Raw genomic sequence first — 15,506 nt, forward strand, 5'->3', positions numbered from 1 at the left:
CTCCGATTGTTCTGTCGGAGTTATTTTCATTAGTTACTTCCTCCAAACCATCAACATGTCTATTAGACCCCATTCCTACCAGGCTGCTCAAGGAAGCCCTACCATTAATTATTTATCTAATAGATTACAATTTGTTCATGTAAATGGGGAATCTTCTTCACAGACTAAGGTTAATTATGGAGTCCCACAAGGTTCTGTGCTAGGACCAATTTTATTCACTTTATACATGCGTCCCTTAGGCAGTATTATTAGACGGCATTGCTTAAATTTTCATTGTTACGCAGATGATACCCAGCTTTATCTATCCATGAAGCCAGAGGACACACACCAATTAGCTAAACTGCAGGATTGTCTTACAGACATAAAGACATGGATGACCTCTAATTTCCTGCTTTTAAACTCAGATAAAACTGAAGTTATTGTACTTGGCCCCACAAATCTTAGAAACATGGTGTCTAACCAGATCCTTACTCTGGATGGCATTACCCTGACCTCTAGTAATACTGTGAGAAATCTTGGAGTCATTTTTGATCAGGATATGTCATTCAATGCGCATATTAAACAAATATGTAGGACTGCTTTTTTGCATTTGCTCTATATCTCAGAGTGATGCTGAAAAACTAATTCATGCATTTATTTCCTCTAGGCTGGACTATTGTAATTCATTATTATCAGGTTGTCCTAAAAGTTCCCTGAAAAGCCTTCAGTTAATTAAAAATGCTGTAGCTAGAGTACTGACAGGGACTAGAAGGAGAGAGCATATCTCACCCATATTGGCCTCTCTTCATTGGCTTCCTGTTAATTCCAGAATAGAATTTAAAATTCTTCTTCTTACTTGTAAGGTTTTGAATAATCAGGTCCCATCTTATCTTAGGGACCTCATAGTACCATATCACCCCAATAGAGCGCTTCGCTCTCAGACTGCAAGCTTACTTGTAGTTCCTAGGGTTTTTAAGAGTAGAATGGGAGGCAGAGCCTTCAGCTTTCAGGCTCCTCTCCTCTGGAACCAGCTCCCAATTTGGATCAGGGAGATAGACACCCTCTCTACTTTTAAGATTAGGCTTAAAACTTTCCTTTTTGCTAAAGCTTATAGTTAGGGCTGGATCAGGTGACCCTGAACCATCCCTTAGTTATGCTGCTATAGACTTAGACTGCTGGGGGGTTCCCATGATGCACTGAGTGTTTCTTTCTCTTTTTGCTCTGTATGCACCACTCTGCATTTAATCATTAGTGATTGATCTCTGCTCCCCTCCACACCATGTCTTTTTCCTGGTTCTCTCCCTCAGCCCCAACCAGTCCCAGCAGAAGACTGCCCCTCCCTGAGCCTGGTTCTGCTGGAGGTTTCTTCCTGTTAAAAGGGAGTTTTTCCTTCCCACTGTCGCCAAGTGCTTGCTCACAGGGGGTCGTTTTGACAGTTGGGGTTTTTCTGTAATTATTGTATGGCTTTGCCTTGCAATATGAAGCGCCTTGGGGCAACTGTTTGTTGTAATTTGGCGCTATATAAATGAAATTGATTTGATTTGAACGGGAAGGTCCAAAGAACTCAGTGAAGATCAAAGGAGGAGAACTGTAGATTTAAACAAGTTTGGAAGCCCATTTCTAACCAAGTGCAGATTCCAAGATCATTTAATTCAATTTTATTTTATTTTATTTGCATAGCGCTAAACCTCACCAACTGTCTGAGCACAAACACAGGAGACAGTGGGAAGAAAAAATGAGTCAGACGTGTCAGACGAGCAGAAACTGGTGAGGATGTTCAGGAACCACCAGGAGCCACCAAGGCTCAGGCCTGCCATGACACTACTGAGACACCAGCGTCACTGTCCTCAGTGAAGCAAGTTTTATATCTCCATGGACTGAGAAGATGCCAACCAAGAATGAAGCCCCTCCTCCAAAATCAGCACCTTCAAACGGGACTGAAATTTGCAGCTTCCCACGTGGACGAGCCAAATGTCTTCTGGGGAAAAGTTTTATTGTCAGACAAGACAAAGACCTCAAGGTGAGGCTTTCAAACTCTACCAGCTGTCAACCATGGTGGTGGTCCCATCATGCTCTGGGGCTGCTTGCTGTCAGTGGTACTGGTGCACAAGGTGGATGGAATAATGAAGGAGGACTAAAATATCAAATCAAATCAATTTTATTTATATAGCGCCAAATCACAACAAACAGTTGCCCCAAGGCGCTTTATATTGTAAGGCAAGGTCATACAATAATTATGGAAAAACCCCAACGGTCAAAACGACCCCCTGTGAGCAAGCACTTGGTGACAGTGGGAAGGAAAAACTCCCTTTTAACAGGAAGAAACCTCCAGCAGAACCAGGCTCAGGGAGGGGCAGTCTTCTGCTGGGACTGGTTGGGGCTGAGGGGGAGAACCAGGAAAAAGACATGCTGTGGAGGGGAGCAGAGATCAATCACTAAGTGCATCATGGGAACCCCCCAGCAGTCATGGGAACCCCCCAGCAGTCTAAGTCTATAGGAGCATAACTAAGGGATGGTTCAGGAAGCCAATGAAGAGAGGCCAATATGGGTGAGATATGCTCTCTCCTTCTAGTCCCTGTCAGTACTCTAGCTGCAGCATTTTGAATTAACTGAAGGCTTTTCAGGGAACTTTTAGGACAACCTGATAATAATGAATTACAATAGTCCAGCCTAGAGTAAATAAATGCATGAATTAGTTTTTCAGCATTACTCTGAGACAAGACCTTTCTAATTTTAGAGATATTGCGCAAATGCAAAAAAGCAGTCCTACATATTTGTTTAATATGCGCTTTGAATGACATATCCTGATCAAAAATGACTCCAAGATTTCTCACAGTATTACTAGAGGTCAGGGTAATGCCATCCAGAGTAAGGATCTGGTTAGACACCATGTTTCTAAGATTTGTGGAGCCAAGTACAATAACTTCAGTTTTATCTGAGTTTAAAAGCAGGAAATTAGAGGTCATCCATGTCTTTATGTCTGTAAGACAATCCTGCAGTTTAGCTAATTGGTGTGTGTCCTCTGGCTTCATGGATAGATAAAGCTGGGTATCATCTGCGTAACAATGAAAATTTAAGCAATGCCATCTAATAATACTGCCTAAGGGAAACATGTATAAAGTGAATAAAATTGGTCCTAGCACAGAACCTTGTGGAACTCCATAATTAACCTTAGTCTGTGAAGAAGATTCCCCATTTACATGAACAAATTATAATCTATTAGATAAATATGATTCAAACCACCGCAGCGCAGTGCCTTTAATACCTATGGCATGCTCTAATCTCTGTAATAAAATTTTATGGTCAACAGTATCAAAAGCAGCACTGAGGTCTAACAGAACAAGCACAGAGATGAGTCCACTGTCTGAGGCCATAAGAAGATCATTTGTAACCTTCACTAATGCTGTTTCTGTACTATGATGAATTCTAAAACCTGACTGAAACTCTTCAAATAGACCATTCCGCTGCAGATGATCAGTTAGCTGTTTTACAACTACCCTTTCAAGAATTTTTGAGAGAAAAGGAAGGTTGGAGGTGGGCCTATAATTAGCTAAGATAGCTGGGTCAAGTGATGGCTTTTTAAGTAATGGTTTAATTACTGCCACCTTAAAAGCCTGTGGTACATAGCCAACTAATAAAGATAGATTGATCATATTTAAGATCGAAGCATTAATTAATGGTAGGGCTTCCTTGAGCAGCCTGGTAGGAATGGGGTCTAATAGACATGTTGATGGTTTGGAGGAAGTAACTAATGAAAATAACTCAGACAGAACAATCTGAGAGAAAGAGTCTAACCAAATACCGGCATCACTCAAAGCAGCCAAAGATAACGATACGTCTTTGGGATGGTTATGAGTAATTTTTTCCTCTAATAGTTAAAATTTTATTAGCAAAGAAAGTCATGAAGTAATTACTAGTTAAAGTTAAAGGAATACTCGGCTCAATAGAGCGCTGACTCTGTCAGCCTGGCTACAGTGCTGAAAAGAAACCTGGGGTTGTTCTTATTTTCTTCAATTAGTGATGAGTAGCAAGATGTCCTAGCTTTACGGAGGGCTTTTTTATAGAGCAACAGACTCTTTTTCCAGGCTAAGTGAAGATCTTCTAAATTAGTGAGACGCCATTTCCTCTCCAACTTACGGGTTATCTGCTTTAAGCTGCGAGTTTGTGAGTTATACCACGGAGTCAGGCACTTCTGATTTAAAGCTCTCTTTTTCAGAGGAGCTACAGCATCAAAAGATGTCTTCAATGAGGATGTAAAACTATTGACGAGATACTCTATCTCACTTACAGAGTTTAGGTAGCTACTCTGCACTGTGTTGGTATATGGCAGAGAACATAAAGAAGGAATCATATCCTTAAACCTAGTTACAGCGCTTTCTGAAAGACTTCTAGTGTAATGAAACTTATTCCCCACTGCTGGGTAGTCCATCAGAGTAAATGTAAATGTTATTAAGAAATGATCAGACACAAGGGAGTTTTCAGGGAATACTGTTAAGTCTTCAATTTCCATACCATAAGTCAGAACAAGATCTAAGATATGATTAAAGTGGTGGGTGGACTCATTTACATTTTGAGCAAAGCCAATTGAGTCTAATAATAGATTAAATCCAGTGTTGAGGCTGTCATTCTCAGCATCTGTGTGGATGTTAAAATCGCCCACTATAATTATCTTATCTGAGCTAAGCACTAAGTCAGACAAAAGGTCTGAAAATTCACAGAGAAACTCACAGTAACGACCAGGTGGACGATAGATAATAACAAAACTGGTTTTGGGACTTCCAATTTGGATGGACAATACTTAGAGTCAAGCTTTCAAATGAATTAAAGCTCTGTCTGGGTTTTTGATTAATTAATAAGCTGGAATGGAAGATTGCTGCTAATCCTCCGCCCCGGCCCGTGCTACGAGCATTCTGGCAGTTAGTGTGACTCGGGGTGTTGACTCATTTAAACTAACATATTCATCCTGCTGTAACCAGGTTTCTGTAAGGCAGAATAAATCAATATGTTGATCAATTATTATATCATTTACTAACAGGGACTTAGAAGAGAGAGATCTAATGTTTAATAGACCACATTTAACTGTTTTAGTCTGTGGTGCAGTTGAAGGTGCTATATTATTTTTTCTTTTTGAATTTTTATGCTTAAATAGATTTTTGCTGGTTATTGGTGGTCTGGGAGCAGGCACCGTCTCTACGGGGATGGGGTAATGAGGGGATGGCAGGGGGAGAGAAGCTGCAGAGAGGTGTGTAAGACTACAACTCTGCTTCCTGGTCCCAACCCTGGATAGTCACGGTTTGGAGGATTTAAGAAAATTGGCCAGATTTCTAGAAATGAGAGCTGCTCCATCCAAAGTGGGATGGATGCCGTCTCTTCTAACAAGACCAGGTTTTCCCCAGAAGCTTTGTCAATTATCTATGAAGCCCACCTCATTTTTTGGACACCACTCAGACAGCCAGCAATTCAAGGAGAACATGCGGCTAAACATGTCACTCCCGGTCCGATTGGGGAGGGGCCCAGAGAAACCTACTTTTGCAAAGTTACACACCGATTCAATGTTAATTTTAGTGACCTCCGATTGGCGTAACCGGGTGTCATTACTGCCGACGTGAATTACAATCTTACCAAATTTACACTTAGCCTTAGCCAGCAGTTTCAAATTTCCTTCGATGTCACCTGCTCTGGCCCCCGGAAGACAACTGACTATGGTTGCTGGTGTCGCTAACTTCACATTTCTCAAAACACAGTCGCCAATAACCAGAGTTTGTTCCTCGGCGGGTGTGTCACCGAGTGGGGAAAAAACGGTTCGAAATGTGAACGGGTTGGTGGTGTACACAGGGCTTCGGTTTAGAACTACGCTTCCTCCTCACAGTCACCCAGTCAGCCTGCTTTCCCGGCTGCTCTGGATCTGCTGGAGGGGAACTAACGGCGGCTAAGCTACCTTGATCCGCACCGACTACAAGGGCCTGGCTAGCTGTAGGATTTTCCACGGTGCGGAGCCGAGTCTCCAATTCGCCCAGCCTGGCCTCCAAAGCTACGAATAAGCTACACTTATTACAAGTACCATTACTGCTAAAGGAGGCTGAGGAATAACTAAACATTTCACACCCAGAGCAGAAAAGTGCGGGAGAGACAGGAGAAGCCGCCATGCTAAACCGGCTAAGAGCTAGTAGCTGCGCTAAGCTAGCGGATTCCTAAAAACACACAAAGTGAATAATGTGTAAATAATTTAGAGGTGATTCAGCAGAGGGAGTGCTTTAGTTAAGGCACGTGAAGATTACACTGTGAAACAAATCGTTATCTAGTTAACTAGATCAATCTAACTGCGCAGATTAAACAGCTAACAGATACAGCAAAACACCGCTGTGCTCCAGAACAGGAAGTGATACAATACCGCAGTGAGAGCCAACCACCAGTAGAGGCCGAAATAGGTCCAAATAAATTCAAACTTGTGGACCCAGGTCTTGTTTTTTTAAAGTCATTCATGATGTTTAAACCAGATAAAGAACAGTTCAAAGGCATCATTAAAACGCCAACGTTCATGAACATGATGGGTGTATGTAAACTTCTGAGCACAGCAGCAGGAAGACGTCGCTGAGGCTTTGACCTGCTGTGACCTCAACACTGATAAACCTCGCCAGAATTCTTATCGTCTAACCACCAGGAAACGGCTGCTGCACTTTTCCAGTATCACGCCTTCATCTTTTCTGGCTAAACGGCACCAAGGCCTCAGAAGGCAGCAGTTAAAGTCGAACCTTTGCCAGGAGAAACGGTCCGGTCACGTTGGTCTCAAAGACGTCCATCATGTCTTTCTTACTGGTGGACGACAACGTTGCAGGCGAAGGCGGAGCGTTGATAGCGGCATTGTTGATGAGGAGATTCAAACCGGCGGTGCCGACCTGCTCGCTGACGGTGTGGATGGCAGCATAGACACTGTCTTCATCAGTCACGTCTGCACGCAAGTAAACAAACAAACAAACAAACGTGTTCATCAGACCTTTTCTGACACATTCCAGGAGCAGAAATTCATTCACAGAACAAACAACCAGCGAAAAAGTCTGAATCACAGAAAAGATCCAGAACCTTCAGATCAGAACCACAGACATTAAAAAAAAAGAGAAGAGAGAAGTTATTTATATTCTCAGAATTAGGTCAGGATCAGGTTAGGTCACGGTTCAAGACTGGATCACAATTAGTTTATGGTTAAGTATCTGGTCAGGATCAGGACTGGGTCTTTGTTCAGGACTGGGTCAGGTCATGTGATGCACCCCGGTGCCAAGTGTTGCCACACCCCCCCCCAGATGCACCACATGCATCTCATCCTAGATCATCATCCAGGATTAGTTCGGTGACTCGTTATTAAACTGTCAATCAGCCGTTACACAGGAAGTCTGTTTCCATGGCAATCAAAACATTACCACATCTTTAGAAGGTAAATGACCAGTGGTGGGCACAGATAACCAAAAAATTAACTTTGATAACAGATAATCAGATAACTGAAAACTTATCTTTGATAAAGATAAAACAATAAACCACCCAAAAATGTATCGGAAGTTACAGATAATCGATAACAGATAAATTCCAATATTGTCTCTCGTACATTTACAACTACTAATGAAACAAATTTAAGTTTTAACGCCACAATAGCTTCTAGTAATATTAAAAGTAACAACAGACCCAAACAATGAGACCACACCTTTGTCTTTGAACATTCTGCCCCTGCTGGAAGTATTTGTTTACTACAGAGCTCCCAGCACAGAGACACAGAGCAGCCATAAAGCCAACTCTCTATCAATCACAACGCTCCGGTCAGGCGGAGGTCTTGAAAAATAAAGTCATGCTGACTTATGGTTTTGATTTATAAATAACATTAATACCGATAGAATACCTCCATTAATGTCAATTCTGTCATTTGTACAAAGTTAAAATATAGCATATATCTTTTAATGTTGAATAATGCACTAATTCTGAGGTTTTATAACAAAGATCACAAAGGATTCTGGGTAAAAGTGCCTCTGCTAAACACTGATTGGTTCAGTCATTCATTATGTAAACCAACACGTTAATGTGACGTCTGTCATGTGTTGGTGTTTACAGATAAATGTGCTTTTGTAAAATATTCCATTTTTTTATTTGTAAAAACAGGCATTTTTACGGAGCCCTAGAAGTGTCATCGCAAAATGTTTTGCATGTGGAGAGAATGTGTGCACGTTTTATGATGTTGTAAAACGTGCTTTACACTGTGCGAGATGATTTTTCATGCAGGAATTTTTTGGACCGAGTTTCAGGTTAATCACGCGTCCTGCATCGTGTAGTGTACATGGAGTAACAAGCTGCGTTTAACATCTCAGGACCACCTCCTGATTGCCGATCGTATGGTCCAATGAAAATCAAACCTGTTTGATATTATTCTGGTCGGCCGTCATGAGGGTATCCTGCTGCTGAAAAGCTACAAGCATCTAACCGCTCGCACTGTGCCTATGCAAACACCGCAGAGCTGTCTTGTAATGTTGTTTTTTTGTTTTTTTTTTTTGCTGTTGCTTAGGGCGAATACTGCCATGAACACTACCGGCCAGTAGATGGTAGTAGAGGCCTTGAAAACAAAATTCCAGATAATCCCTGTCTGCTACATTTGAAATGCGTGGAATTTAACAAATGCAAATACAATAACATCTATAAACCCAGAGAATATATTCACGAGAGTTTTAGGCACTAGAGTTTAATGCTGTTGTCCGTGGAGCCTGAACAGAGTGTCTGAAATGCAATTGTCCTGTCGTGAACGTACTGAGATTACATCATCCTACGCATAATGCACTGCGGGGCACAGCATGTGCTCACAAAACCTTAAAAAGTAGCACATTACTTTAAAACTAAAACATATATCTGATATTTTCACTTTAGAAAACTTCAGACATGACAGTAATTTTAAATAACGTCCAAAATTAGTTTGGTTAAAATTTGAACCATAAGTTAAAAATGTATGCCTCTGGATGACTTAGGTGATATTGCCAGCATATCGCTATGGCGTTAAAGGAAATGATTTTTTTTGGGGGGGGGGCCATTTCTCCTTTGTCTACAGAGGATAGAGACGCTTTTCATAGAAGCAGCTCTCTTCTGTTAGCAGAGGGTATAACTATCCATCTGTTACAAAACTTTTAACAGGTAGGTGCTGAACTGATTTTAAATTTTAAAAATGCTTGGCGCTGTTCAGCTTTGTTTACTTTGTTGATCGGTCTAAAAGTTATCGGACAAAAATTAATCGAAGATAATTGGTCCGATAATGGCTTTTAAAGTTATCTAAAAAGATAATCCGATAATGAAAACATTATCTTTGATAATTATCTGTTATCGGATTATCGGAAGTGTGCCCACCACTGTAAATGACGTGATTTGGTTTTTGAGCTTCAGTCCTGTGTCTCACTCAGACACGTTTCCACAGTGTGAAGAGTTGGTGAGAAACACCAGAACAACAAAAATCAGTAAAGAAGATGTTTTAGCAAACAGGACTGGGTGCGTGTTGGTGCAGCAGCATAACTAAGGGATGGTTCAGGGTCACCTGATCCAGCCCTAACTATAAGCTTTAGCAAAAAGGAAAGTTTTAAGCCTAATCTTAAAAGTAGAGAGGGTGTCTGTCTCCCTGATCTGAATTGGGAGCTGGTTCCACAGGAGAGGAGCCTGAAAGCTGAAGGCTCTGCCTCCCATTCTACTCTTACAAACCCTAGGAACTACAAGTAAGCCTGCAGTCTGAGAGCGAAGCGCTCTATTGGGGTGATATGGTACTACGAGGTCCCTAAGATAAGATGGGACCTGATTATTCAAAACCTTATAAGTAAGAAGAAGAATTTTAAATTCTATTCTAGAATTAACAGGAAGCCAATGAAGAGAGGCCAATATAGACCAGAGAATTTTGTTTCTCCTGGTCTGAGAGTCCTTCAGGTGCCTTTTGTCAAACTCCAGGTGGGCTGTCATGTGTCTTTTACTAAGGAGTGGCTTCTGTCTGGCCACTCTACCATACAGGCCTGATTGGTGGATTGCTGCAGAGATGGTTGTCCTTCTGGAAGGTTCTCCTCTCTCCACAGAGAAATGCTGGAGCTCTGACAGAGTGACCATCGGGTTCTTGGTCCCCTCCCTGACTAAGGGCCTTCTGCCCAATTGCTCAGTTTAGACGGGCAGCCAGCTCTAGGAAGAGTCCTGGTGGATCAGAACATCTTCCATTTACAGATGATGGAGACCACTGTGCTCATTGGGACCTTAAAGTAGCAGAAATGTTTCTGTACCCTTCCCCAGAGTGGTGTCTCCAGACAATCCTGTCTCAGAGGTCTACAGACAATTCTTTTGACTCCATGCTTGGTTTGTGTTCTGTCAACTGTGGGACCTTATACAGTAGTTTACAAAAGTATTCAGCCACTTGGTATTTCACACATTTTAATTTGTTTATGGCGTTTCAAACACAAAAAGTAAATCAGGATTCTAAATATGAACATTTCTAAAATTATCTTCCTGAGACTCAAATTGAAAGTAAATCACACAATTTGAAAACCACTGACTTGTCCAACCCATCATCTTTTTTGAGAAGCCTGATTTACTTTTTGTATTTGAAATGGCATAAAATGCGTGAAAATACCAAGGGCCCGAATACTTTTGGAAGCCACTATATGTAGACAGGTGTGTGTCTTTCCAAATCATGTCCAGTCAACTGCACTGACCCCAGGTGGACTCCACTGAAGCTGTACAAACATCTCAAGGATGATCAGTGGAAACAGGAGGCACCTGAACTCAATTTTGAGCTTCATGACAAAGACTGAATACTTATGTACATGTGATTTCTTCGTTTATTTTCCATAAATTAGCAACAAAAAAAAAACTTTTCACATTGTCATTTGAAGCTGTGATTTTGTTTATGAGTCAAATGACGCTTGTTGATTGTTTTTCTCCTTTATCACACTGAAATTAAGCGTTTAAATGTTCGTTTTAATCGCCGGCTTCAGGCTTTTTGTTGCGATGTTTTATTTGTTCCAGATGTGCAGCTGCGGTTGTGTTTTCGTACTTACTGAGTCTGATTAGACTGATCTTTCCAGGATGGCAAGCAGCGAGCGCCCTCAGCGCCTGAAGGGGGGGGGGATGCACAATTAATAACACCAAAATGCACCAGTGTCACCTGAACACATCATGGTGGTCAGTTTTATGCACTTACATTTTAATTTACACACATTAAATCAGCACTTGTCCTGTCAGGGTTGTGGGGTTTTGTGTGTTTTTGATGGATACAGGAACATTTTCATGTCTTCTGTGTACTTTTGGGTTTTTGTATTTTCTGTCATCCCTCTGAACTTTTTCTTTGTGATTGTTTGTAGAAGAAAATGTTCAACTTGTCAACAGGGACAAAACCAGATTATTGAGGTCAAACCGTTTGAGTTATTTGGCATTTTAATGAAATTTTTTTCAGAGGAATGTGCTCAGCGTGTGAAACAACAACACGCCCACAAACCACTGAGAGGAGAAAGGTCACGACTTAAAAAAAAAACATCTACAGTGAAAAAAAAAAAATCAACAAAATCACCAAATAAAACCTAAATCCCCACAAAGAGAGATGTTTCAGGAAGATGAAACATGATTCATAAACTCTGAAGCTCTGCTTGTTTGACACCCATGTCTAGAGTTTTGGGTAAAAAATGTGACATTCAGGCATATTATGTTCAGAAAAAGCCACAACGTTGATGATTAGAACATTTTACATTTAGATACAAGATTCATGATTTATTTCAAGATTAACTGTTGCAAGTCTTTTATCGCACTTTTTCCAGTCGCTTTCAAAAACATTTACATTTTTTTCCAGATATATTCAAGTTATTTTTCTATTAATTTTATTTATTTGTTTGTTTAACAAATTAAAAACCTAAAAAGATAAATAACAGTTTAACAGATTAACACCAGAGAAAACGTTTTTATGAAAGTACAAAATCAAAAACCTAATTAATTTTACACATTTCCCAAAGGATTTAAAAAGATAATTTGCAATAATACAAAAGTGAGTTAATTTTAGTTTTTTTTTTTTTTTCATGTACAAAAATATTTTTCTCATTGCTGTTAATATACATTGGCTAAAAAACGTTTGTTAACTGACACTCAGGGAAGAAAATCTATGAAGGATGTAGGATTTTAAAAAAGCAGGTGTGTGTGTATATATATATATATATATATATATATATATATATATATACATACACACACACAGTAAAAGATTTGAGCCAAAACAAAGTGCAGCTCCTTCATTCAATTTCGGGCCTTTTGTGTGGAAAAACCTGAAAATTTTAAACTTTATGAAGAGGATGTCTATTAAAAAAAAATAAAGGATCTTACCACGTGGGCTCAGGAACACTTCAGAAAACCATTGTCAGTTAACAGTTCGTCGCTACAAGTGCAAGTTAAAACTATTATTTTTACCCATATGAGCCACATTCTGAGCTGGAAAAATAATAATGATCTGAACGCGCAGACAGCGGAGAAATGGAAGCTTAGGGACCGTCGAAGAAGTGCAAAAAGAAGACACCAGAAAAATATTCAATAAATTCAGGTGTGGTGTCACCAAATTTACTGCACACATTAGTGGTCTCCTGCTGATTATACTACAGCACTCAGTTTGGAAAAATGTCTGACAAACTTTGGAGAATTTTTTATTGATTAAATTTTCAACAGCATCATTGTTAAAAGGTGCAGTCACACAAATTCCACAGCACACATCAGTGGGGTCCTGCTGGTTATACCGCTGCACTCAGTTTAGAAAAATGTGCAAAAGTTGAATGTTAGTGATTTTGTATCATAAGTCATAAAATGAGCAATAAAATTCACTAAAATTCAATTTTTGCATATTACATCCTACTTTTAAACTCTGATAAGACTGAAATGATGGTTCTTGGTCCGGTGAGACATCGGCATCAATTTGACCAGTTAACACTCGTGTGTCATACACACTGACAAAGTGAGGAAACTTGGGGTAATTTTTGATCCTACGTTGTCCTTTGACCTCCACATTAGAAATATTACTAGGACTGCTTTCTTCCACCTGCGAAATATAGCGAAGATTCGTCCCATCCTGTCTATGGCTGATGCTGAGACCCTGATTCATGCGTTTATCTCTTCTAGATTGGACTACTGTAATGTTCTATTTTCTGGTTTACCATAGTCCAGCATTAGGGGTCTCCAACTGGTTCAAAATACTGCAGCCAGACTTTTGACACGAAGCAGAAAGTTTGACCACATTACACCCATTTTGGCGTCTCTTCACTGGCTTCCTGTCCCAGTGAGATCAGATTTTAAGGTTCTGCTACTAACCTATAAAATTGTTCACAGACTGGCACCTCCCTACCTAGCTGACCTAATTAAACCTTACGTACCGGCCCAGGCTTTACGTTCTCAGGGTGCAGGACTACTTTGTGTCCCTAAGGTGAATAAAAAGTCTGCATGTCAGAGTTTTCTCTTATTGTGCCCCTGGTCTGTGGAATGATCTCCCTGCATCAATAAAACAGATTCTGTGGAGACTTTCAAGTCCAGACTTAAGACGCACTTATTTTCCCTTTTGTATGGCAGCATACTGGTGTAAAATCAAAATCAAATTTAATAATTTGTATAGCGCCACTTCACACAGGATCACCTCAAAGCACTTCACACAACACGATTTGAAAACAGAACAAACTACATTAAACAATCAAAAGGCACAATAAATGAGTAAAAATAATAAAAAACAAAACACATAATATACTAACGATATGACTGGGAAAACAGATGGGTCTTACATCTAGACTTTAAATTCTCCACAGAATCCAACTGCTTTATTTGTGCAGGAAGATCATTTTCCAGCTAAGTTAAACACAAAAAAGCAAGATTTTATATTAACAGATTTCAGACAAAAACTACACGGTGAAGAAAATACAAATTAGTATTTCAGTTCATCGATACGCTCCTGTTATTAAAAGTATTTATTGGGTCAACGCTTCTACACATAAAAGCTGCCTGACAAAAACACAAAGTATAAAACCGATTGATTCCCCAAACTGAGCCTCAATCATTTAAGATTTAAAAAGAAATTTTACATTAAAATTAAACAGGAGCTAAAAACTGAGCTGCTAAAATATGTTCTGGAGTTTCTTCCACTTTAACAGAAGTTTACAAATACTGGAAATATGTGAAATTTGACACCAAGCAAATTAAAAATCTTAGTTGCAGCAGAGGTTTGGACCACATGTCCTTCAGTTGTCTGTAGAACTAAAGTGCAGACAACGTGCACACGTCCATCTGCTGCTTGCTCAAAAACTTTATAAAAAAATAATAAAAAAATAAGTCGAGGAGGGGACTCAAGGCGCTGTCTCTCTGAACTGGAAGGATCGGGGTCTCACCTCGGCCCTGGGGCCCTCGGGCTCTCTGCAGCAGGCGTAGACATGGTCAGAGTCCTGCACCAGCTGTCTGACCAGCTCCAGTCCAATCCCTCGGTTGGCCCCCGTCACCACAATGTTGCCTCCGAACTCCACAGACATGTTGAAGCTCCGCGACAGCGTTCAGACGTGTGACTGCGACTGAACGCTCGAGGCTGTCAGGCCGCTCACGTTTACGTCACACAGTGAGCCTGGGCTGCACAGGAAGTGAGGCTGGGACACCTGCACACGCCGGTCCATGTCTACATGTCCATGTGTTTGCTCAGCCGCAGCCGCCGCCTCTGCTTTTATCTGCTCGCTCACCTGCAGAACCTGCCCGTCCGCCCAGGCAGCACGCCAGCCTTTGTTCCCGGCAAACATCCAGACTGAGTGTGTCAGGTTCCAACAGCAGGTGTGTGTCGGAGCAGGTGGCGAGCGGTGGCACAGAGTGAAAATGTAGAAGCTGTGGCTGCAACAACACCGAGTTACCCAACAACAATTGAGTGTCTTCCTCTGTGTTGCAACATGCAGACAGAGTGTGGTCAACCTGAGCCCCGGGGGCCAGACACAGCCCACAAAACTCAATCAGTCGGACCCTCTGAGAAAACTGATACTGAAAAAGAAAAATTGTAGAACGGCTCCAGAAATCAGTGTTTTGTTTTTAATGTAAGAAAAGTCTAGAAAACAAACAGTCTAAGAAGAAAATGTGTTTGGCTCCATTAAAAGCAGCACATTTAGAAATAAAGAGTTCTGTGCAGAGACACAAAACTTAAACATGAGATGACAAAACTGTTAAAGATCTATTATTTATCAATTTATTATAAAATACTCACTTCCTAGGTGTGGTGACCAAGCAGTTAATGTGCTTGTTTCTGGTGCAGAAGGTTCCCGGTGTTGCCACCCGAACAGTCCCCCCTAAAAATCAGTCCCCCTTTTGCATCTATGCATGCGTCATTAGCCGCGGTTCATGGATTAACACCTGGTTTCTGCTTCAAACTGCCTCCAGTCATCATCTGTCTCAGCGACAGATATCTGAAGCTTTTCTACAACAATCATTTCCACATAAATTCAGCATTATTTCATCATAAAAGGCAGCGGAAGCACTCAGAGTGCCACAGCTAA

General features: G+C 40.8%; 1 protein-coding gene across 1 annotated transcript in view; it reads right to left on the reverse strand.

The window, feature by feature from the left end:
• Positions 1 to 14,659, reverse strand: part of zgc:158868 (uncharacterized protein LOC791147 homolog) — a 30,803-nt gene extending 16,144 nt beyond the window's left edge. The window contains exons 1-3 of the mRNA XM_034177291.1: positions 14,370 to 14,659; positions 11,028 to 11,082; positions 6,732 to 6,928 (exon numbers count right to left, since the gene is read on the reverse strand). Of these exons, the coding sequence (XP_034033182.1) occupies positions 6,732 to 6,928; positions 11,028 to 11,082; positions 14,370 to 14,507 (390 nt within the window). The 5' untranslated portion in view covers positions 14,508 to 14,659. The remainder of the gene's footprint in view (positions 1 to 6,731; positions 6,929 to 11,027; positions 11,083 to 14,369) is intronic.
• Positions 14,660 to 15,506: the final 847 nt, after the last annotated feature.

Source organism: Thalassophryne amazonica, chromosome 8 (assembly GCF_902500255.1).
Source record: "Thalassophryne amazonica chromosome 8, fThaAma1.1, whole genome shotgun sequence".
Classification (NCBI taxonomy): domain Eukaryota; kingdom Metazoa; phylum Chordata; class Actinopteri; order Batrachoidiformes; family Batrachoididae; genus Thalassophryne; species Thalassophryne amazonica.